The 24,689-nt window shown below is 50.8% G+C and overlaps 2 protein-coding genes across 14 annotated transcripts in view; both read right to left on the bottom strand.

The window, feature by feature from the left end:
* TEX264 (testis expressed 264, ER-phagy receptor) overlaps positions 1-9,764 on the bottom strand; it is a 29,819-nt gene extending 20,055 nt beyond the window's left edge. Inside the window, exons 1-3 of one of the 6 annotated variants that reach the window (XM_082414904.1) lie at positions 9,618-9,764; positions 8,547-8,622; positions 5,926-6,217 (exon numbers count right to left, since the gene is read on the bottom strand). In XM_082414904.1, coding sequence (XP_082271030.1) covers positions 5,926-6,183 — 258 coding nt within the window. In that variant the 5' untranslated portion in view covers positions 6,184-6,217; positions 8,547-8,622; positions 9,618-9,764. The other 5 variants (XM_082414899.1, XM_082414900.1, XM_082414902.1 and 2 more) reach the window with 5 other exon arrangements.
* A 2,331-nt stretch (positions 9,765-12,095) lies between these two features.
* Positions 12,096-24,689, bottom strand: part of RAD54L2 (RAD54 like 2) — a 92,372-nt gene continuing 79,778 nt past the window's right edge. For all 8 annotated transcript variants that reach the window (XM_082414894.1, XM_082414888.1, XM_082414890.1 and 5 more), the window contains 4 exons: positions 23,598-23,797; positions 22,322-22,411; positions 19,866-19,958; positions 12,096-18,022 (listed from right to left, as the gene is read on the bottom strand). In XM_082414894.1, coding sequence (XP_082271020.1) covers positions 17,028-18,022; positions 19,866-19,958; positions 22,322-22,411; positions 23,598-23,797 — 1,378 coding nt within the window. In that variant the 3' untranslated portion in view covers positions 12,096-17,027. The remainder of the gene's footprint in view (positions 18,023-19,865; positions 19,959-22,321; positions 22,412-23,597; positions 23,798-24,689) is intronic.

The following is a 24,689-nucleotide window of genomic DNA, read 5'->3' as shown; positions in this document are numbered from 1 at the left end:
GATCCTGTGCACATAAGTTCTTCAGCGATAGTACAGGCATGCATGCATAAACCTGCTCGCACAGGCTCTGCATCATGAGCAAATCTCCTCTCCCTCTACCTTGAAAAAGGAGGAACTCTTGTCATGGGGGAGGGAAGCAGCTAATAAGGAGACAGGGCTCCTGAGATCTTGGGCACGGGGACTCCCTTCCTGCCTGAGCAACTTTTCAATTCCAGAAGTGAGAACACTTCCTGCCCCTTCCCTTGTCCAAGTGGCTAAGGGGCAGACTCGGAGGTTACCCAGCAAGCCCACCACCTGCTAAGCAGCCCCATACCAAGCGGGAGGTGGGAGACAGCTGAACCAGGCACCAGCAAGGAAGAGATGGGACAGGGCCTAAGACAGGCTGGGGAGTGGCAAGGCTGGTCTCAGAGCAGGGGAAGGCTTTCCTGGGCTCCCAGGAGAGCCCAGGCCTACCTCCAGGGGAATGGCCCACTGAGATGGTCAAGGGCCCAGAAAGGAGGAGCGTCTTGATGGCTAGACACCCCACCCACCTTGGTTCAATACAATGTCTTTATTTGGGCCTGACCTTCGAAGGGCAGGCTGGGCCTTCTAGTTCTAGCTGCCTTTTCCCTTTCTTCCCTGTATCAGTCATTTCTCTGGGTACCTATGACCAGAACAAGAGCTGGACCAGAACTAGCACCAGCAAGGAACCATACCAGGGAGACAGGGCAGTGGCCAGACCCACCACCAATTTCAGTAAGGTAGGCCCATCCAGAATCTGCCCTCAGAGCAAAAGTGCTAGGAAAGAGATACCAGAGTTATCTCCTTCAGGCTGTGAGGCCTCTTGAGTCCTAGCATTCTAAGAAGAGGACAATCTACTTGGAACCTACAGCTTCCGGGTACAAGCTGGCCCTACTGCCCCTTCCGGAGAGGCCTTGCAGTACCTTGCTGACCCTGCTGTGTGAGGTCATAGCGAAGAGAGGGTCTCTGCCTGGCCAAGACCTCACTGAATCTGGAAACTGGACAAGATCAATAAATTCCAGGGTCCAGGAAGAAAAAAATGGTGTCAGCTAGCCCAGACCAAACCCAGCCTTTGGGTTCACTAGAAATGGGCCACCCCAGGTCCATAACCTGCATAATCTGACTGGGACAGCTGCACTGTCTGCCAATCCCAGACCCAGAGGGATACCTTGACTCCTCCCTGGCCAGACTACCCAGCCCACCTTTCCACAGGGGTCCGCAGTTAACCTGCTGTGAGCAGAAACCTAGACTCCATCTAGCAGAAAATCATCATGGGGTACCTGGGGTAGGCGATGGCCTGGGCCTCCAGGAAGCATCAGCTCAGCTCACATTCCCATTGCCCTTGTTGAGGGCTCAATCCTGGGAAATCTTACTCCCTCACCCCACCCCTTCCCAGGCTCCATGTGACCTCAGTGCCTCCAGGGAGAGGAGGGGGCACCATCCCCACATATACTGAAGGGGAAGTACGGCACAGGCCTATGTCAGAAAACTCTTACTGGTCTCAACCCCTGCAGACGTGGTGACCGTAAACCAATTCTCAGTGGACTAGGGGGAAAAAGAAACTTCAGTGTGGTCTAGTTCACTAAAGGCAGTACCCAACCGCCACCAGTCCCCTCCCCAAACCCCTCGATGCCTGGAGGCAGCACCCCCTCCTAGGCCTTGCCCAGGTGAGCTGAACAGGCTGCCATGCTCCACCAGCCTCAGCCAAGCTCCCCACAAGGGCAGGCAAGCAAGCAGGTTACTTAAGCCCCAAACACAGCAGTGGAGGCGGTGGCAGCAGAGGGTGGGGCAGAAGGAGGAGGGCCAGGCTGGCAGACAGGACACGCCCATGGGCACGGCAACAGCAGCCACGAGGGCCTGTTCACAGGTCAGAACTGGTTAGGATCAAATAAGGTGCTCAGGGTCCTCTCCACCTCCTTCCCAACACCCAAGGCTCCCAGAGGAACTAGGCCCAGGAGGGGAGGCAAAAGTCACTGTCCAAGCAGGAGAGAGAGGGCAGAACTATACAAGGGCAGGACAGAACTGGGTCTCTGTGTGTGTGTGTGCGTGTGCGTGTGCGTGTGCTGAGGGAAGGGGGGTGGAGAGGTGGGGACAGATCCTTGACTGACTCTGGAATCACCCCCTTCCCTTAGCACTTAGAAGAGGAAATGACGAGACTTCCCTGGTCGTCCAGTGGTTAAGACCCAGCACTCCCAATGCAGGGGGCCCGGGTTCAATCCCTGGTCAGGGAACTAGATCCTGAATGCTAAGACTGGGAGCCTGTGTGCCGCAACTAAGACCTGGTGCAGCCAAACAAACAAACAAATAAATATTTTTTAAAAAATCATTGACTTAAAAAAAAAAAAAGAGGAAATGGCCACACTCCATGAAGGCGGTGTCCTGGAGAGGAGAGGGACACCTATGAGCCACTGCCAGGGTCTGTCAACTTCTTGCCACATGCTCCTTCCTTCCTTCCCCCCACCTCCACCAAGGTCCTCAGGGATGAAGAACGGAATCCTTCCTCCTGCACCACAAGAACCACTCGCCCAGATCTTACAGGCTTATCCCATGAGAACTCCAAAATATAGGGCTGGCTGGCTGACATACAGACATACATATGCATCTCCAGGATATATATGCTCAAGCAGCATCTCATATGAAATGGTCCACTGCAATCGCCACAATTTTGCCTTGTTGGTACCCTTTTCTGTGTCACTTCCTGAGCCCAGAGCCAGACCAGGGGAGCCTCACCAGGCCTTTCTCAGGAACCAGCCTCCTTCTGTCCAGCTGAGGCCTGGAAGGGGTGTGGCTGGGGAGCTGTCAGTCTTATATCTCACGGGGGTGGGCGGCACCCACAGCACATGGCCACCTCTCACCTGGTCACTCACTGCCCCACTCACAGAACCTGAAATAGCCTCACTTCCTCCCACACTCAGAGAAGCAGGTTCTGGCTCCTGTTGTGCTGTGCTGGGGAGGGAGGAATGGGGATGGGACACTCCACAGCTCAGCCTATATCCTGTCCCTTCCTTCTGTGAACCATAATACGCAGGGCCCCATGCTGGACACCGCTGTAGGAGGCAGCTAGGGAGCAGAAAGCTTGGCTTCTTGGCCTTCCCCAGGACTGGATGAGGCCTGTCCTTCAGGCTTCCCTGACACCCCCCACCCCGACTGAGATGGCCTGAGGGCTGGGCCCCTTGGTCCCCACTGTGCAGCAGTGCCCAGGACAGAGTGGCACAGACAGGGTGCTCAAATATTTGCTAAATGAAAATAAAAAAGCATGAGTAAACTCAGATAGTACCGCACCTCCTGCTAACTGCTCCTTAGTCTCCTCCTCTATAATATCAGCAGTGTGGACCCAGAGGCTTCAGGTCCTTATGGACCAGATAGTCTGTGACAGCCATGAGCACCTGAAGCCTGGGGGTCCAGGGTTCCCTGAACCTTTTAGGATCTCTGCCAGGCAGGTGAGCCATCGCAGGTGTGAGGGTGTGACCCAGCTCTGAATAGGGACACAAGTTTCTTCCAGAGTGACCCAGGACTGGGATGGACAGGATCAGAGGGGCCACTTTAACATATATATTCATTCTCTGTGCCAACCAGACGGTCACAGCCAGGCCTAGGGTCTAAGCCTGGGTTATGAGTGCCCAGCCTAACAACCCCTCATCACACCTAATTAGCATGAGTGTTTTTTCCACCCATTTTTTGTTGTTGTTACAACAACTTCTTGAGGGCAAGGTACTGGGGTGAATGCCTCACCTATGTCACTTAATTTAGCCCTTGCCAGCCTACCTATAAGCAGGTATTTTTAACATTACTCTGCAGATGAGGAAATGGAGGCTCAGAGAGGGTATGTGGTATGCCCAATATCACACAGCAGGACAGTGGTGAGACAGAATCAAAACCCAGGACTACTAACCTTGAGTCTGTCCTCTCAGGCCATGGGCCCCCAGACTGGTATCCAAGTCGGGCTGTGCCCAGCCAACCCCGGAAACCCAAGTCCCACCATCTCAGACAGTCCACCACACCTCCAGGAGAGCTGTACGGTGGGCTGCTTGGAGGTGGCTGGGTCAGGAGGCCATAGGGAGAGTGTCCCATGCCAGGATTCTTCTATCTCACTCTTCCCTGAGCCAGCCTCCAGCAATGACCCAAAGGTACGGTGCCGCCTTGGCCCTTTCCCATTCTGGAATTAGCACCTCCAACTCAAGAGGTGATGTACTGCTTCTGGATCAGGACATGCCGGTGAGGAAAGAGGCAGCTGCAAGGACCCTCATCCCTCCCACTGAGGTCTTGCAGAGGGTTCCAACTGGGTCAGATGTGGAAGGAGGGGCAGGGACCAGGGGAGGGTAGAGGAGGGACAGGGACTTACACAAGAGACCCCTGCAAGGGTGGGGGCCCGGCATCTGGTCTAGGAGCTTCCCATAGCCCTGTGCCTGCCCTATCCCACTTGGGTCCCAGTGTTCTTGACTGTCACTTAGTGCCACCTCCGAGCCATGTGACCTCAAAACCTCAATGCCTACTCATCCCTCAACCAGGCCATATCACCTCTCACCCAGACCCAGCCCAATCTCCTCGATGGCCCCCTGCCTCGTCTCCCTCTCTCCTCCACCTGCCATCCGCTTAGTTCCCTAAATCAAAGGTGGCAAATTGTGTTGTACTTTTCCTCCCAACCTACTGTACCTCCCACCACCTGGCCCAGCAAACCCTTCTACATCTTTCTCTGCCCACCACGTGTTCACTTGCCACACTTCCTCTGTCATCCGACATCTGCAGGCCTGCACTTTGCAGTTCCCCTTAGCCAGGAGGCCCTTCCCAGTAGAGCAAAATTCTACTTATGACAGAAGACCTCCTCTCTGAGCCTCCCTGGCAGACTTGAGGCAAACCCACAGCTCGCTCAAAGTTCTGTGAGCATCGAACACAGTGTCTTGCTGGAGATGCATCTGTATAGGGCTGACTTGCCAACCACACAAAGCTTCCTGAGGGCAGGGCCATGTCTGTTCATCTCCAGAGTGCAGGTGTCAAGCAGAACCTGGCACAGAGAGGGAGTCAGCACAGCCTTGTTTCGACTGAGTACCCCATTGAGGCCTGTTCAGCACATGGTATGGAGGCTATAGGCCTTGCCCACTTGAGCTCTCCAGGCAAGAAAACCAGAGCTGGGGATTCTCAATGCCTGGTGTGCCAAGGCTCAGAGCTGGAGGCTCCAGCTGGAGGCTGGAGAACCCTTGGCAGAGCTGCCAGCCCATGCAGCTGTGGGCAGCACCACCTCATGGCGTGGCAGGAGGCTACATTGGTGAGTCCTGATTCACCACAGCCTGTAAATACAGCCATATGCCCACAGGGTGCCACTGATGTCAGGTTAGTCTCTGACCCCAGCATCTTGGACATTCTGGACAGCTCACCTGGCTCCACCTGCCCCCAAAGCACTCTCCCAACCAGGCAGCTTGATGTCCAAAGAAATGCCTTATCCTTGGGCCAGGGGACACCATAATGGCTGGAAGATTCCACCTTCTTTCAGCATGAGAGCTGAAAGAGGGAAGGCAAAGAAACAAGATATGACCCCAAAGAGAGGGCAGCATCTGAAATGGCCTGGTCTTAGAGTGCTGGCTTCAAATGGGGCTGAGGGAGGGACAGAAGAGGAGGCAACAGACCAAGGCCCCCTCAGAGGCTAGGGACTCACAGTGGTGTGGCCCCCTGCACTCAGAAGTCCATGGGCAGAGACAAGCCAGGAAAATTAGATTGGGACAAGTAGAAAGCCAGCATATGGATGTCTGGAGCAGAAGTCCAGATTAAATCTGGAAGGAGCTTCAAGCTCAGAGAGGAGGTGGTGTGCACAGCCAGCTCAACGATTTTCCCACCCCTTCCTCAGAAACCAAAACACCCCTTGCCCAACAAACCCTGCCCCATGTCTGTCCATGGGGTAGAACCCCAGCCAGCGCCCAGGAGGCTCCTTACCGTGCGGGGGTTGTCATAGTAGACGGCAACAGAGCGGAGCTTGGGGGAGACACTGCAGCTCTCTGTGAAAAGCCGCCCAGTCTCACCATAGGGCCCCACGTGGAACTTGTAGGCCACGGTGACGTTGCGGACGGGGGGTGAGCCAGCACTCACTGCCACCCCAGCCAGCAGCCCTGAGTACCCAGCAAAGGCCAGCAGCGTCAGCAGCAGCAGCAGAGTCAGGCCCCCAATCAGGCCCAGGAGTAGCAGGTCCGACATGGCTCTGTGCCCCCCACGCCGCACCCCAAGGCAGCTGCAAAGGAGACAGAAGGAAGAGGTGGCTGGTAGCCTGTCTGACCAATGTGCCCACCTTCCCGCCAGCCAGTTCTGGCCCAACCTCAGCCCTGCCTTGGGTGCTCTGATGCAGGAGAGGCAGGAGCCAGAGGTGTCTACACACAGAGTGACCTAGAAGGGAGTTACAAAGGATGACTGAAGCTACAAGCCTCTTTATTTCTTAATCACAACTGTTGAGGCTCTCAGAGCAGCTCTGTCAGCTGGCAGCCTTGGTCACACCTGGGGTAGCTGAGTCATAGAGGGGCACAGGAGTGAGTCAGCCAGGGACATACTCCTGGCCCTGACCAGCCGCCCCTGCTGGGCCAGACGTCAGCCAGCCTGCCTTTTCCCCACATTGCCTCTTCCTTACCACAACTGAGCCACACTGCCTGCCCAGTCTCCCCAAGCCTCATGGGCCACTGCCAGAGGGAGGACGGGCAAGCACAGGGCCCAAACACTTATTTAAAAACAGGGAAACCATGAGGAACAAAACGTCAGGGGGAAAAATGTGCCACAGGAAGGGACTCTTGTAGGAAGCTCTCCTTTGCTAAGCACATCTGGCCCGCGAAATACTGCTTTCCAACAAGCTCACCCATCCAGAACCAAAGGAGAGACGAGGTTAAAATAGCCTGAGCAGGCAGAACAAAGTCCAGCACTATGCTTCCCAGACTTGAGCGGAGCTACCGGTGCTAACAAGCTTCATCTCACTTTTCCAGTCCATAGATCAGAATCAGCAAGGAAGAGGAGGGAGGAAAAGACTGCTAGAAGTTGGAGACACAACAGGTAGCGGTGAGAGTTAACCACAGCTGGAGCATTTCATCCCATGGTGGAGGGGTGCTAGCCTGGCAGGGAGCCACACCTGGGGTCCACTTGCTGCCCTGTCCCTCCCCCTTCCTTCCCTTCTCCCCAACATCTCCAGATGTTTGGAATTCAGTTTTTGTGGTTCTGATCTCCCCACCTGGCCTCCTGTACTACGTAGTTTACAGGAAGCCATCCTGGGGTAGGTATGCTGGGGCGGGCAGCGGTGTCTTTTTTCCTTTTTGTGTATGTCATTTATCTGACAATTCTCCCTCTTCCTCAATGGCCTTTCCCTGTTTCCCCTATTTGCTATTTGCATGGTACAAGCAATAAAGATACTTGTTTCAGGGGAGAAAAAAATAAAAAGCAGAGAAGCTATCAAAGAGCAGGCCTAGGGACACAACACATAGGTTGGTGTATGAGCCATTCAAGACAGACTGCCTGGAACTCCATGAAACTTGGGGCCAGAAGACTAACCCTCTTACACAGAGGGCTTGACCTGCGTCACCCAGGAAAAAAAAAAAAATCACACCACAGAGAAGACTATTTAAAGAGGAATGGAAGCATCTGACCCATTGGAGGAACATTCTCACCCCAAGTACTTAAAATTTTAAAAGCTTTAGGAGCTGAAAATCAACATGTCGGCCCTATGGAAAACAGCTGTATGGAATAACTTGTTCCCTGTGGGTTCTGGGTATCAAAATTTTTTGCTGAAAAACTGTCTTTGGAGTCAATGTGCATACAGTGTTTGTCTCACAAAAAACGCAAAGTAAACTTCTAAACCTTTGGCATCATGACCTTGAGGTGTCTCACACTGGTCTTCTCACCGACCCCTGTTCCTGCCCCCCAGCTGCGCCTGTTTTGGACGCATTCCCTGTCCTACTCAACTTGCCTCCAGTTAGTTTCACTCCTGTTTTCTTTGATGATAATGATGATAAATCTTTCACTGAGTACTTACTATATGCTAGGCACTGTCTAAATGTTGAAACACAGCTACTTCATTAATCCTCAAAACCAGGTGGGTATGGATCAGAAAACAAGTGGTTAGAGATTAAGAGGCTTGCCCAAGGTCACAAAAGAACTAAATAGAGCCACCTGGACAAAATGCAGGCAAGGAATCCAAGTAGTCTGATTCCAGGCCCCCACTTCCACTTTCTCTCTCCTCCCTGGGAACAGGACTTCCAGAAAAGCCCAAGCATTTAATCCATGTTGGACATCTCTGAACCCAAGGCTCTCAGCTGGAAGCTCTCAGCATCTAAGTCTCCCACTCATCCTGGGAGTGACCAGCCCTCACTATGACCTACCCCCATCCTCTCAGCTGCACACTCCCTGTCTCCTGAAAGGAGCTTAGTTCCCACCTTTCTCTTCCTCTCGCCTCCTAAACTGCTCAAAAGAGGGGTGAAAGGTACCTGGGGGCCGCAGAGCTTTGGTCAGCCCAGGAAGGAGGCAGGGCAATGGAAATTTCCCCTTTACTCAAGAGAAAGGGAAGGAGAGGGACTGGGGAAGCTCACCTCTAAAGCCAGTCTCAATTTTAGCAACTCATGGCATCCAGCACGGCAGGGACCAAATGCTCCAAGTGCTCCAGGGCTGGGGGCAGAAAGAAAATAACCACTGAGCCGGGCACCCTGCCCTGACTGATCTCTTTTCAGGGAAAGCCCACAGGAGCATCTACAAGAACTCTCTCCCCGCCCCAAGGTTACACTCTCCACCATGTCCTCAGATCCCTTAGGGAAATCAGAAGCCAAATTCCGCCTCAAAAATGTCATCTCTTCACTAGACCCCTGCTCATATATCCTTGTTCTTGGAGAGCCCTCTTCCTGGAGAGCTCCAGCCACCGCACCTGGCCCTGACACAGCCCCTGCCGCTGACCCTGGGCAGGTTGTGACCCCTCTCGGGCCTCGGTTTCTCCTCAGGTTAGAGGCCTAGGCGGAGCGTCTGGGCGGGCTGCCCCGCGCTGGCTTCCCGAGGCTGCTCACATGCGCCGCGGCGGCCGGCCTCGCCCTTAAAGGGCCCGCTGCAGGCAAAACTTTGGCACTCGGGGGACGCGGGAAGACGTGGAGTCTGAGGGGCCTGCGCGGGAAGGACGGGGCGCTACCTCCACTCTGGGCTTCCAGCCCCTGCTCACCCTCGCCCCGCTTATTTACCCAGCCCTTTTCTTTTCAGCCACGACCTCACGGGTCCCAGGCACCTCTGCAACTTAAAGGAAGTTAAAAGTTTGCAGCCAACGCTTCGAGGCGCGGCCTCAGGAGACGGGGGCGGAGTTAAAGTACGGTTCTGGCCTCAGTCTTCGTGCTCCCCACCCCCTCGCCCGCCCCGGCTCCCTTGCCTCCGGGCGTGCCCTGCACTCGTGGCCGAGGCAGAGGGTGATCCGGAATGGTAGGCTGGTCCAAGGTCGCGTTCGGGCCCTTGGACCGGCCGGGGCGAGCTGTGGGCGAGACGAGATGCAAAGAGCGGCTGGGCCGCGGGGGGTCACGGTGGGGACGCGGGGGGCCCTGAGGTTGCGCCCGGGCGGACTGAGGTCCCAGGCCCTCGGCGCGCGTGGAGCCGCCCCGGCGTGAACACCTCCCCGCCCCGGCCCTCACCTCAGCTGCCGCCCGCCGCGGACGCCGATCAGCGCACGCGGTTAGGGGCTGAGCCGCGGAGCCTGCGCGCGCCCGCCGCGCACGCTCGCTCCGCCCCCTCTCGCGGCAGGACGTGGCCGTGGCCGTGGGCGCGTGCGCGCGGGACCCGATGGGCAGAAGCCTACCCCGCCCCGTATCCAGGGCAACAAACGTGAGCCTCTCAGGGGCCGAGCCTGTCAGGGGCCGAGCCCGTCCCGTACCTTCGTGCCTCCCACAAACTACTGGGTTGCAGACGGTGATTTAGGAACAATCTCTTAACTTCTGGGTTGTCGAGAGCACCCCAGACATGAGGGGAAGTAGAGAGACAGTGTGGGGTCCCAGAAGGCGGCACCGGAGAGGATCGTTTGAAGAGGCTTGGGAAGTGCAGCACGGCAGTAAAAGTCTGGCATTTGTACCACCCTAGTTACTGCTACTTTCTCTCACTGAGGCTTCGCGACAGACCTGGGAACCGGGCAAGGCAGGGCCACTTGCTCCCGTTTTACAGCTGAGGCTCAGGGAAGAAGCAGGATCCAATCTCCGGACAGCGCAAATATCAGCTTCCTACCTCCAACACTCCACCCTTACCTCCCCCTTCCCCGCCCCCCCAAACGGAGCACAGGGGTGATCATTCATCCATCCAACATTTATTGCGTACCGCTCCCTGCTAGTACAGTTCTAGGGGCTGCGGATACCAAGTGAACAAAACCAAGGCCCCGCCCTCCTGGAGCTCACCGGGGAAACGCCCCCCTTCCAGGCTCCTCCCTCAGTACCCTAGACGCGGCTGTGGGAGGCAGGTCTGCCCTTCTAGCTTAAGTATTCTAGATAACCCTCCAAGTCAACTGTAAGTTCGTTGAAGACAGGTTCAATCTTCAGCTCGTATTTCTGAGGATCTAGAAACAGCAAAGCACTCTTCTCGGGCTCCAAAGATAAAACCTCGCCCTCTTGAGAGGCCCAGTCTTGCAGTGGAGGGGATGGGGGAGATGACAACCATGCTCGTACGATTGGCTACAAGACAGGCGGGGCCAAGAGCTACTTTGGTGCCCTTCACATAGAGGATTGATGTTTGGGAGGTGAATCATCTTTTTGTGGATCCCATTACTGTACTAGCAAAGGTTAGACTGGACACACAGAGGCACTTGTAGCCGGTTTCCTTTCCTTCTGCTTCACATTTGTTCTGCCCACAGGCAGGGAAGACTGAACCTCACCCACAGGGCTCTGAGCCAACTAGCGGAATGGGTAGCTGACTCCTCAGAGGCACTCAGGGCTGGGCTGGCAGGGTCGTGGCAGTTGTTTTGCTGATGAACATCAGGCACAAGATCAAACCCTTTGGGTGCCCCAGGCAAGAGGACTATACACTCGGAAGCATTTCCTGTGAGACGAGGAAGGGCCAGTACCCTCAAGAGACAGCCTCTGTATGGTCAGTTCTGCTTCTCAGAAGCTATGAGCTTCTCCCACGAAACTGTTGTCTGGAGCTGCCCTTTCATAACTTGTCCTGTCTGCTCACTTCCTTTAGCTTGGTTGGGGAACTCCAGAGCCCCATGTCAGAGTTCAGGGTGTGCCTTAGGAGCTTCAGCACCTCAGTGGTGAAAGTAGAGTTGGCCTGTGACTGGGGCTGCAGGCCATCAGCCTCCCAGGCTTCATTGCAGGCTGCTCCCAACAAAGCAAGCCCTGTCCTCCCCCGGATCCCTGCAAGGCCTCCACTAGCCACCAGGAGGCAGTAGCCCAGGCACTTTCCACTACCCCTTGCCGCAAGTCTGAGCAGAGCTGATCACCTAGCCATCTGCCTCACCCATGCTCCACTCCCAGTCCTATCTCCCAATAGCACATATTCTCCTCTCATGAGCCCAGACTTGGCCTTTGTCTCCTCCTGCCTTCCTCTGTCCAAAGAATTCCTACAGAAGCGCTTTAACTCTCACTTAGTAAATTCCAGAGAATGTTTCCCCAAACTTGGGAAACTAAAGCATAGACCATCCCCTCCTTCCCTACCTCTTCATGCTCCAAAGCCCTTGTTAGTTCTCTGAGGCAGTGGTTAGATCCTCTAATTCAGATGACAAATGGAGAACACACATGCAATGTAAGATGCTCTGCAAACCCTGCCACCAGCCATCTCCCCCCCTCTGAAGGCACTGATGCTGTGCCCAATCCCTGGCCACTCACAGCCTAGTTAGGGCTGCCCCTGCAGGACTTGCCATGACTGAGGGACCAGCTAGCCTCAAGCCACTCTGAGTCAGCTTCGCTGTTTCCTCTAGAGCCAGGAAATGCGGTCCTCTTCAGGTGAGCAAAGGCAGAAAATGCCTAATGAACCCCACTGCATAAAAAGAGCCTGCCAGCAGTCTGCCCTCTGTTCCCACCCCCCACCTTCACAGGTGCCATCTCAGCATCCACTATGCTCTAAGTTATATCCCTTTCACCACCACCCAGCCAAACAGCTGTTCAGACAATTCCCTGATCAAACAACACTGCCTTCTTCAGTTTAAATTTTATTTTACAAAAAGAGAAATAAAGAAAACTGATAGGCAGTTATACTTACAATTGTTCTGTTTGCTTTTTTAAAAAAGTGACATGAAACACAAGTAAAAATAAATACGTCATAGAAACAGCCAGTTGCCCAGTCTCTGGGGCAGGAGCACCTGCCCTGCTGAGAGAGGAGGGAAGCCCATGATCACACCAGCAGCTGGAACACCCAGCTACAGATGTTCCTCAAAGCCAGGCGCAGGTCCCAGGCCTCAGGGGGTGTCCTGAAGAAAGAAGATGGAAAACCAAAGCCAGGTGCCAGGTCCCTGGGGCCACCTCATCTCTCCCCCACCCCACTCCTCCTGGCAGCAGTGTGGCCTTAGTGGTTATCCATTGTGACCCCCTCAACCCACCTGGACCCCCTTCCCCGACCCCTCTGGAGAGGGTACAGGAAAAAAACAGTCTTGGGCGGGCTGAGGGGATTCTTCTGGTTGAGTCCCCAGCCCACCCTGAGTAACACAACCAGATAACAGTTTACACCCACGTGCACAAGGGCATGCGTGTGCACACATACACTCTGTCTCACACACACACACACACCCACACACACACACACAAACCTGGGCTGAGCTCTCTTCCAGGGGAGGGCCCTGGGTCAGGTCACAGTATGAGGTCCCCTCTTTTCTGAATATTATCCCAGTAGTGGTAACAGAGAGTACCCAAATCACTCCCAGCCCCCAGCCCTACAGACTCTGCAGCCTGTCTAGCTACCTCTCTCCAATGCACTAGATTACTATATCAAATAGACCTCTGAGAGAGGAAAGGAGCAGACTAAGGTCCCTGAAGAGCAAAGAAGTTGGACACTGCCTGCTCAGGAAGTTCATCGTAAGACTCGGGTATTCATAAAAGGCCTAGGGCCAAGCCAGTGGCACAGAACAGACATTAAGGGGTCACAGTGGAATACACAGGACAACAGAGAAGAGTCAGTAGGAGGGAAACAGAGTCTGAAGGTGACTGATGGAGAGCATAGCCTTCTCAGGCAGACCTTGAGGTGCGGATTTCTTGGGAACAGTCAGCAGAGGGCCAGAAAGTCTCTTGGGGAACTAATGGGGGAAGGAGCTCTTCTCTCAGGAGTTTTGATGGGGGAAGAGTCACTGAGCTGGATGCATAGGAGGCCATGGCTCAGAAAGGAGAGACTGGTCTTCTGTGGAATCACAGGGAACTGGGAAGCACAAGGGGATCATGGCCAGGAACACTAGGAACAAGGAATGTAAAGCCCCAGAAGGCCTTCCCCATGGGATGAGGACTCAGTTCCAGAGCAATGCCAGGCATGAACAGACAAGCAGAGAGCCTTGCTCTGCTGAGTGCTTTGGGAGTGACAGTCCTACCCAGACTGCTAAAGTTTGGTTGAGTGTTTCAACCTATCAGCAAAATATTACCCCAATGATTTGCTTCAGGTCCTGGAGTGGGAAATTTTCATATTTAGTTGTGAATCACAAGTATATAGTGATTCCACACACTAATTCCTAGGGAATAGAGTTCCAAGGACCAGAGACATCCTTAAGTCAAAAGATGCTTAAGATAGATGCTTAAGAAGCATAACTCAAGGGGGTGAAAACTTTGCAGATATCTAATCTGAAGAAAAATATCTGGATCCAACATGGTTCACTTACTTTCTCACTTAAATGGCTAATCTGTCTCTGTTGAATTTTTATCTACAAAGATACTGAGAAAAGGAAATCAAGCATTATTACAGATGGTAATCCTGAATTATTAAATTGTACTATATTCCCTAGGCTGAGGATTTAGGCTAAACCAGACAGATGGGGCTTGAAAGGCCCTTGAAAACATTCTATGGAAGACAGTAGTGAGGGAAGATACCTAGACCTGATCTTCTGCCCTCCCTCTTATCACCATCCTTCCCTTACTCAGGCCTGGACGGTGCGTGGACATCACCACCAAGTGTTTCTGATCAAAGAAACTGTAAAACATGGTTCTTGGGCTCTGAGACATTTCCTGCCTCCCTCACACATATGCTTACGTTTGGTGTGCATGCACGCTTGCCTACCAGCACACAGAAAGAGACGGCAGAAAAGTCAGAGAAGTATTTTCAGGTTCAATTAAAAAAAAAAACCAAAACAAAAAAAACGAAACAAACCATGGAACCAGTAGCACTCTTAATTTCCCATGATCCCAGCCCTACCCCCTTACACAATATAAGCTGCACATATCAAAGAAAATCTTGTCTAGCCAGGTCAGCCTCCCAAAACTATGGCCTCTCCCGAGTTGAAGCAAGACCCAGCCCATGGAAACACTGGGTAGAGAGCAGGCACATGCTGCCACTCAGAACACCCATTCACTTCCCGGTACCTTCAAAAGCCCATCCCTCCAGTGACTGGTTTCGGTTCCTTGCTGGGATAGTTTCTGGATTCTCAGAGCTTGCTGCTGTGATTTCCTAGAGGTGAACACAGAAATACCCCTCCTTCCCCAAAGACACACACACACACACACACACACACACACACACACACACACACACACAATTTCTGGGATCCCAGTGCTCCGGAGCCTTAGAGGCATCAGTTGTAACCCAGGTTGTGAGTGCGCTCTGCAAATCAGAGATCCAGGCTAGCTTACTCCCATTAACCAGCCTCAACCTGAGAGCCCACTCCAACTGAGTCCCTTCATCATTCATTCTTGGGATGCATCTCAAAGAGAAAGCACTGGTTGGAACTGCTGTTTTTAAATTATTAAAATAATTTGCATAGCTAAATTGTAGGTCTAAGGCTTCTATGAGTAGGAGAGTTAAGTGTCTGACAGGGTGCTTATGAAAATACAGAAAGCAAGCTCCCTAAGTTCCACTTTTGGTGTAACTGAACAGTGCACAAACACACACACACACACACACACACACCCACACACACACCCATCAGCCATCTCCTTGTCTCTTCTCTGGGGATAATATGCCAGAGTGTGCTACGATTCCCCAACAATGGAAACAGGCTGGTCAGAAGAGTTGTGGAAGCAAGCAGCTACTACTTGGGGTGAGCTGGCTAAGCTGCCTCCAGGGCTTGGAAGAGGCAGGTGCAGCAGCTGCCCAGTGAGGAGGGACCCATGGGTAGGAGGTAAAGCTCTAAAGCCAGACAGGGTTTGTTCATCATAAAGAACTGCCCAGCAAGGTCTTAGCAGCAGGGGGAAAAAAGACAATATGAAGACAACCAGTGTTTATGCTTAATGCCTAGATGCCCCCCCCGCCCCCAGCAGAGACCCAGAATGACTGATGTATTCTTTTAAGACGATTTAAGTCTCCTACAGAGGAAGGGCTCCTCCATGTTCCTTCAAAGAGGATGGAGGTAGCAGACACCAGGCCCACAATGATCATCCGATAGGCTGAGGAAGCCAAGACATTTCCCAATAGGAAATCAACAGTCTGTTGCCTCAACCCAGCAGCCACCTACACACAGCTTCACTAGTCAGCATAGAGAGCCTGCCCCTAAGGTCATCCCAGGAGGACACAGCTCCAAATTTGGGGTCACTTACTTCCCAATTGCGAACTCCATGATCCTAAATTTCAAGCACTGTGGAATGAGTCTCACCATCACTAACTATCCAGTCACAGGATTCCCTGATCTTCCTGAGAGGCCATTTCCTGAAAACATAGTTGTTTAGCGTAAACCTTGGTCAAGCCTAACTTTCTTTCCTTGGTCAATTCACCATCTACCCAGGATTTATTCACCAGCAGCTATGGGGTCTGAGATATCTTAAAATTTCCCTTCCCATCTCCTATCCTCCTTACCCTAACCTCCCCTCCCACCCCCCAAAAAAGAACCAAGACACATGAAAAGTCCAAATAATAAATAATTGCCCATAAGAAATAAATTAACATGGAGCTCTCTAATGGGGAAGGAAAAGGAAAGGAAAGGAAAGGCCACCAGAACAGGCAGCTGGGGGCTCAATTCCAACCTTGTGAAGAATGTTTTTTCTGGCCACAACTCCATGACCTCCCACTCACACACTGCAATACTTCTCCCTCCCAGTCTCTGCACACAGACAATCTCACACCCCAGAAAGGGAGATCTGCTCAGAGACAGCCACTGGGGAAAGAGACACAGATTGGTAATGCCCATTTTCTCTAATAATTTCCCCCAAATTTTAAAACCATTCTGGCTCTGATAACCAGGGACGTGGGTTAGCTGGGCCTTGTCTTCACCCAAGTAGAAGGAAACTTGTGGTTTCCATGGCTCTTCTCCTGGGCTCACCCTGATGTTCATACTAATAGTTGCCATGAACCACCACACTCTGATTTCCATTTTACAAAAGATAAATTCATTTCTTAGTTTCCCCCTTAGTCCCTCCCTCCCTCCCTTCCCACCCACCTTTACCCCTGCTCTGTTACATACATGTAAGTACAAACATAAACACACACACACAGGCACACACACACACATACCTGGTCTGCTTCTTTCCCACCCCCTAAAAGGATTCCACTTCATGTGGAATCTCAGTCTGCCTACCCTTCTTCTCTTACCCTCCCTCCCTCCCCTCCCCTCTCCAGGCCAAGCTAAATCACCCAGTAAGGCAGCTCTCTCGGGAGAGAATGTTCCCAAAGACAGAAATGGGATGTGAGCATCTACCCTCAGATGGGCAAGCAAGCAAGCAGACAGCATAAGCAAGGCAGGCAGGAAGAGAGGCAGACTGCTCTGCCTCTCCATTCCTGTTTTAGGTCCCTGATTTCCCACTATTGCTGCTCTGTTGGATTACTTTTGCCTCTTTTGTTAAACAGCAACAGAGCCCTGCCACCTATGGTCAACCACCTTCTTTGTCCTCTTCCTTTTCCCTCCTGCCAAGTGCCCTATTCTCAGAAAGCCCAGATTGCTGCCTTCCATCTTGGTGGGCAACCTGCTCGGGCCCCGAGTGAGGTGCAGAGGGGCTCCCCAGCTATTTCCCAGTGACCTCTATTACATCATCGTCCTTATCCTCATCATCATTGGAGCTGAACCCCACCTCAGCAACCTCATGAGAGTCAAACGGAGGCACCTGGGACCGGAGAAGGCCGCCAGCTGGGTAGCCTGAATGTGGGGATATGTAGCCTGGGTAGACAGACATGCCCCGTGAAAGGTTGCTGGGCAAGACAGGGGAAGGAAAAGGCGCAAACATCCTCGGCTCGGACAGGAGTGGCTGTGAGAACGGGAGTGAGTAGCTGGGTAGTATCCCTGGTACAGAGGGGTTGAGCATGAAGGAGGGGTTGCTGGCAGTGACTGAGGTAGCCGTGGAAGAGGAACTGACGGGGCCTGCTGGCACCAGAGGGTCAGTAGTCACTGGAAACACCAGGCGGGCATCTGCCAGCAAATTGGACAGCTGGTAGTAGGAGGGGGTACTGCCCATAAACAGGGAATTCTCCCCAGCCTGGGAGGTGAAGGGTGGGGTGAGGTTATGGTTTAAGGAGACGGGTGGCATGGCAAACCCGCCAGAAACTGGATACCCGTGTTCATACGGCTGCACGGGGGCTGGCAGATGGCCCTTCCTGGACCGCCGGCGGGCTGACTCCTGGGCAGCAGGTGGTGTGGCCAACTTTCGCTTGTGGCCCCTTAAGTCCAACACTGGGTGCCTGTCACCACAGGGCTGGCCGGTCACCAAGAGGGAACTATTGAGGCAATGACCCCCATGTCTAGGTTCAGTCCCAAGAGCTGTCCCAGGAACAGCACTGCTGTCCACAAGTTGAGCTGGGGGGCCAGGCAGGGCAGCATTGGAGCTTGGGGAGCTCTGACGGGATTCCCGGGCAGCAGCCACATCTGCATACTGCTGGAGCTCACTGATGATCTCCGGGCTGTCTGGAGAGACAGGCCTGGCCAGCCCCTCAGGGTCGGGGGCTTTGGGTGATGAGGCACTGTGTCTGCCGTTGCTTGTAGACTCGAGAGAAGGCCCCTGGGAACCTGGGGACAAAATGTAGGTAACTGAGAACCAGAATGGTCAGGGACAGAAGGCGGGTGTAAGGCAAAATTCCATTAAAAAAAAAAATCCTGTCCTGTGGTCCCCCAAATTCAAATAGTTTGATGTGCAAACAACATCACCGAGTCAATTTTTCCCAATCACAAAGAAAGAAGTCCTTTGATCTCGGAAACAAGTCTATCCATGCAAAGACATGTAACTTCTCTGTACCCCAGTTCCCTGTAAAACTCCACCAAGGTGAATCCTATGAAATAAAGGATATGAAATGCTGAAAGATATTCTTTTAGTCACACTCCTTCTGGGGACAAAGATGGTCAGTGACCAGGATGGGCGAAAAGAGGAAAATGAAGTTTAAAAAGCAGTCCATCCTGGTTAAAAACAAAACAAAATCCATGGCCATGAAAGTGAATGGGGCAACTGGGAAATCTGAAAATGGCCTGAATAGTAGGTAATATTATGGAATTGTTAACTTTTTTTAGTGCGATAACGGTTTTGTGACTAGGAGAGTATGTCCTCAATCTTAGCAAATGTGTGCTGAAATATTTAGGGATGAAATGACATGATGTCTTCAACTTACAAATAGTTCAAATAATAGGAAGGAAGAGAGAGAAGAAAGTTTATGAGAATGATAAAAGTCATTGGATCTAGCTGCAGGATACATGGGTGCTCACAGTGCTGTTCTTTCGACTTGTCTGCATGTCTCTCAATATCCATGATAAAGGCTGGGAACAAGAGCAATCTAGCTCTCATACCCTCATACCTCATGGTGGGAGGATAAGTGAGAACCACTCCCATAGAGGGGACTTTTGCAAGAGTTCCTAACATTGTTAATGTGCCACACATATACTCTTTGATCTGGCAATCCCACTTCTAGGAATTTTTCCTACAGATACACCCATATGACTGTGAACCAGTACTGTAATGGTGGAGCACAACAATCTAAATGTCCAGGGACAGGGAACTCGGTAATGCACTGTATTAAACCCATCTAACTGCATCTTGTGCAAACCTTCACTGAGGAACATTTAAAGAAAGGATAAGGAACAAGCACTGAGATACACTAGTGAATGAAGAAAAGAGCAAACAGTATATTACAGTCAGTTAGCATTTGTTTTAAAAATACAAAGAAAAGTTATATACGTATATACATTGTTTTAATATACACAGATACACACATGCGCACATACATATCCCTGTACCATGTATATGTATAGAATATCTCTTAAAAAAAAAACAAAAAAACAACAACAGGAGGGACTTCCCTCATGGCGCAGTGGTTGGGAATCCGCCTGCCAATGCAGGGGACATGGGTTCGAGCCCTGGTCTGGGAGGATTCCACATGCCACGGAGCAGCTAGGCCTGTGTGCCACAACTGCTGAGCCTGTGCTCTGGAGCCCGAGGGCCACAACTGCTGAGCCTGCATGCCACAACTGCTGGGGCCTGCGCACCTAGAGCCCGTGCTCTGCAGTGGGAGAGGCCACTGTAATGAGGGGCCCATGCACTGCAGCGAGGAGTGGCTCCCGCTTGCTGCAACTAGAGAAAGCCCGCGAGCAGAAACAAAGACCCAACGCAGCCAAAAATAAATAAATAAAAATAAATAAATCTATAAAACAAACAAACAAAACAAACCAGGAGTAGCACCTCCAGGAAGGAGCAATGGATGGCTGGGAGTATGAGGGAAGAAAAACTTACTTTTCACTTTACCCCTTTTTGTACTCTTTGAATTGTGAACCATGTACACATTATCTATTCAAAAAATAAATTAATTACAAACCAAACCAAAAAAAAAATGCCATGTAGGTCAATGGAAAGTAGAAGCCACTATACCTGAGGCAGCCATCTGACCATCTTCAGGGGCCTTTGGTTTGCCAGTCGCCCGGACAGCAAAGATTCGCCCATCACTGGTACGGATGTATGTCCCTAAGAAGAAACATGAGGAAGACTGTTAGCAGCAGACATGCAATACAGCCAACCCTGGGAAACTCCAGGCCTAGGCACTGTGGGCTCAGAAACAATTATAAAACTGGTGTCACACCCTCTCTCAATATCCCTGAAATGAGGAGTGGAATGACTGAGCTGTGGACCCAATATTACTCACTTATTCCACAAACACTGACTGCATGACTACCATATACCAGACACTGTTCTAGACACTGAAGTACACAAGACAGAAAAGGGCCCTGTCTCACGGAGCTTAACTCTAGAGGGGGAGATAGACAATTATACTAGAAAATATCAGGAAAGGTTAAATGCAATGGAGGAAATAAATAGGGTGCTGTGAAAGAGAGTAAATTGGCTCCTTCTGTTCTGGCCCAGGTCCTCTTGATCTGGAAGGAGCCTTTTTCCCTCAATAACACCCCTCCCTTGGTAGGAATAATTCAAGATGGGCATTCTATTCCCACACGGCACTAGTCTACCTTCCCTTGGTCTTGAGCATGTCATTTGATCTATCTCTTGGTAGGGCTGCCTCTTGGCCAGAGGTCAAAAAACTTTTTCTTAAAGGTTCAGTTAGTAAATATTTTTGGCTCTGTGAGCCATAAGGTCTCTGTTGCAACTACTCTGCTGCTGTAACATGACAGCTGGGTATGGCTGTGCTCCAAAGGTCTTTATTTATGGACACTGAAATGTGAATTTCATATGGCTTTCATGTCACAGAATACTATACTTTTGATTTTTTTTTTCAACCAATTGAAAATGGTTGAAAATGTAAAACCCATTCTTAGCTCAGAGGTACAGTAACAGGAAGCAGGCATGATTTGGTCCATGGGCCACAGTTTGCATACCCCTGCTCTAGGCCAGGAAGAACCCAGTAAGGGGGCTACATATGACCTTCTCTGGGTGTCATGTATTTCATGGCATCTTTTCCCTGAAACTAAAAGTACTTTAACCCAACAGAGGCTAGGGCAAAATCTCCTTACTAAACAAAGACCCTTGGGGAGCCTCACAAAGCAGAGGCTGACATAAAAGATAGGCTTCAGCTGTGTCCTAACACCATCCAGCCCAGATTTCTCCAGCAATCTCACCTGGAGAACTCCATAAGGAGGCCAGAGGCAGTGGACTTTTCAAATGGCCACACTGGAAAATTCTGTCATGCAACCCAGGTATACTAATTCATCCACCCACTACATTTCCTAATCAGAGACGTCCACCCCACTTTAAGCAAGTAGGTAAGATGGCACAACAATAAACATGTTGGCTTATAACCCATTCCACAGCTCATTCCCTCTGACTCTGGTCTCCCTGTGTGTAATGTAAGTGCTAGACATTAAGCTTTTGATTGCTAAGACATCCATTTCAAAGATATCCATCTTGGGTAAACAAACTGCCAGCTGTACGGCACAGCTACTAGCTAAACTACTAGGTAAGGAACCAGGCTGCTCCCTCCCTTGAAAAGTTCCTTTTTAGAAAGCCTGAGGTAACCTAGGTAACTAACCCTTGAGTGACCTCGCTCTTCCCTTCCCACACACTAATTCCCATTCTTATGTTTTAAATTCACCAATAAAGGGACTTCCCTGGTGGTTCAGTGGTTAGGACTCTATGCTTCCACTGCAGGGGGAACAAGTTTGATCCCTGGTTGGGGAATTAAGATCCCACAAGCCACACGGCGTGGCCAAAAATATAAATAAATAAATTCACCAATGAAGAGTGAACCTGTGAAACCTTAGCCACCCCACTCTTGGACCCTAATAAAGACAGAGACCCAGGTCCACAATCTCTTTCTCTCTCTCTCTTCCCACAACCTTCCTGTGTGGCCCTGGAGTGTGCCATGTACCCTACAGGACCTGTGAGTAGTAAACCTTGTTTTTTCAAAGTTCCCTGATGATTGTTGCTGAGGTACATCTTGCAATCATAATAAGAACAACAAGGGCTGGTCTAGCCACAACACTGGCTCTGGGGAAGTGTATGTGGGGGCTTGCCACAAGTACTACAGGACTGGATGAGTGCACCAGGCATTCCTAGCCGATACTATCGATAGGCTGAGACCAACACAAAACACTGTGTGTATCCAAACCCACTCCAAGATTCTCCATAAAAACAATAGCAAAATATAGGAATGCAGGGACCCTAACTCCTTTCTTTTAAGCCACTGACAGATATCCTTTGAGCCCACCCCAACTTGGCTAAGCTCCTAGAAATGTCATTTTCTCATGTTTCCCCCACATGTTACACTCCTATAGGATGATTCCTATCTTCTCTCTAGCTCAAGCCATATGTATTTATTTTGCTTGCCAGCCCACCACTCTCAACCAAAGGTAGGGAATAAGCCCTTTGGTCAGGCTCACCTTTTGTCCCACGGATGATGTGGATGCTCTCACCAGCATTAATTCTTGCCTGTACGTCTGTGGAGCTGTTGAGTCCAGGAATAACAATATCTAGTGGAGACAACAGACCTCAGATTTAGATTACATGGGGCCTGACTGAAGGAGGGAAATAAAATGCAAAGTCCACATGCACTCCTGTTCCTCAGTGGTTTCCCTAAAGCATCTCAGTGGAGCAGAGGTCAGAACCAAGGAAGGTGAAACCAGCAGGGCCTCTCACAACTGTCTAAACAAAGAATACTATGAAAACAAGAAACTTTTAGAAATCTGATCATCTTTCTGATCAAGTTTCCTTGATTTAATTTAAAAATCATAGAGTTTTTGGTTTAGAAAAAGTTTCATTTCAAATGGTTATTTCTATTTTTGTTTCTCCTTCCCTAAGCTATTTGCATGTATCTGCTGCTCCTGTCACTATGAAGAGAAAGAGCATTTTCAAGAATCAGCAGAGAAATAGGATTATGAGCGGCTCTTTTTTTTGGCTGCGCCACAGGGCAGTGGGATCTTAGTTCCCCGACCAGGGATCGAAACCACACCCCCTGCAGTGGAATCACAGAGTCTTAACCACTGGACCACCAGGGAAGTCCTGAGAGCCGCTCTGTTTTTAATTCGTTTCAAAATTTTTTTTTTTTACAATGAACAGCTATTATTTTCATACTCAAAAAAACCAATTAAGATGTTTTCATGAAAATGTATTATGAATATTTCTAGATAACAAGATGAAAAACAGCATCATGAAATGCTTTCCTTCCCAATTACCCTGAACCACAGAATCAACTGCAGGGACGGATGGGCTGCCCATCTCCTACCACTGGCCCATCATGCTCGATCTACATTAAACTTACAAAGAAAGAAGCAAGCGACATTTAGGTCTTTTAACTAAAGAGGTTGAGAGCTGTCCTTCATACCCACCTGACCCTACAAGTCAGGCAGGACTCAACACATTCACACCTCTCTCTGAAGACCAACCCTATGTCCAGTGACATTTCCACAATCTCTGCAGTGTTCAGAGTCCATCCCACCCACCAAATTCAAGAAAACCCAGTTCCATGTTGCTATTCTTAAGACATTTCATTAGAATGCAAATTCTTCAAGATCAGGGACTGCTGCCTTCTCTATTTTTACCTAGAGTGCCAATGTAGTATGGCCTAGAATGCAAACATTGTTTAATAAATACTTCCTGAATGAACAAAGCAATTTTAAAAGGGACAGCACCCTGGAAGAGAACTCAGGAGCTCCCAACCTGTTGTGGTGACCACCTTCTGCACAAGGACTCCCGCACGTTGCAGGTAGTTGATTGGGAAGTTCATAGCTGGATTTGTGCTGGAGGCAGAGCTTACACTACCTCCCAGTGGGACATGCCGTGGCATCATGGGGATCGGGGTGGACTGTACAGGGCGAACACTGGCCACAGGCTTCTCATCACTCTTCAGTGTTGGCTGCCTAGGAGAGAAAGAGAAGCACACTAAGGAAGTTTGGCAGAACAGCCCTTACTTACCTTTCTGCAAAGACTGCTGAGCCTCTCCAGACTTCCCCATTCTACAGCCTCAGATGCTGCTGAGAAAAGGATCAAAAGAACCTGCAGGGTATGGTAAATTCAAAAGGAGACTAGAGGCAGGGCTGAGACAGAGAGGAGACAGAGACAGCAAGGGATAAAGCCTCTCAGAGTCTAATAAGAATCAGATGTCAGTGGAATAATGCCTTTTTGGAAATGTGAGGTGACATCTGCTCCTCTAGAATTTGGACTGTCTACATACATTAGGAATTCGTCCTTGGAAGGAATTCGTCCTTGGATCAGGTAGAGGCAAAGAGGCATTAAGTGGGGAGAAGTTCTTCAGACCACGGTGCATACTAATTTGAAAATAAATGGGTGGAATTTTCCCACTAACCCAAGAAAATAGGGCCATGTGATGTCACATGTTCTGGTGATCTTGAGACCATCTATCCAGCTTTAACCATCATTACCCTCTGAAACCTCAAGTTTCAATAAGTAATGCAGACACCTCTCTCCTCTGCATTACTTTTCAATGGACTTCTTCCAGGGCCAATCCCCAAAGTGCCCCTATAGTCACAGCCACCACAAAAGCAGCAGCAGGCAAAACGCCGTGCACAGAAGTTGGGCTTCTAAATGGCACATAGCCATGGCCAGCCTGAGCACCGGTTGTGCATCTCTTACTACCAAAGTGCCAAATGTTATCCTGTGGTCAATGATGCATTCCTCACTTTTCACCTTCCTTTCAACTGAATGTTGGTACCTTAAGAAAGCTACTCCTTATTTAAGGTTTTTGAAATTAAGCCCCTGTCTCTAAGCTTTCTGAAGTCTGCATCTTTGGTC

This window comes from Balaenoptera physalus (assembly GCF_965194825.1).
Source record: "Balaenoptera physalus genome assembly, chromosome: 11".
In the NCBI taxonomy this organism is placed as follows: Eukaryota; Metazoa; Chordata; class Mammalia; order Artiodactyla; family Balaenopteridae; genus Balaenoptera; species Balaenoptera physalus.
Note: the sequence above shows the minus strand (reverse complement) of the source record. Positions and strands in the feature narration are given on the sequence as shown.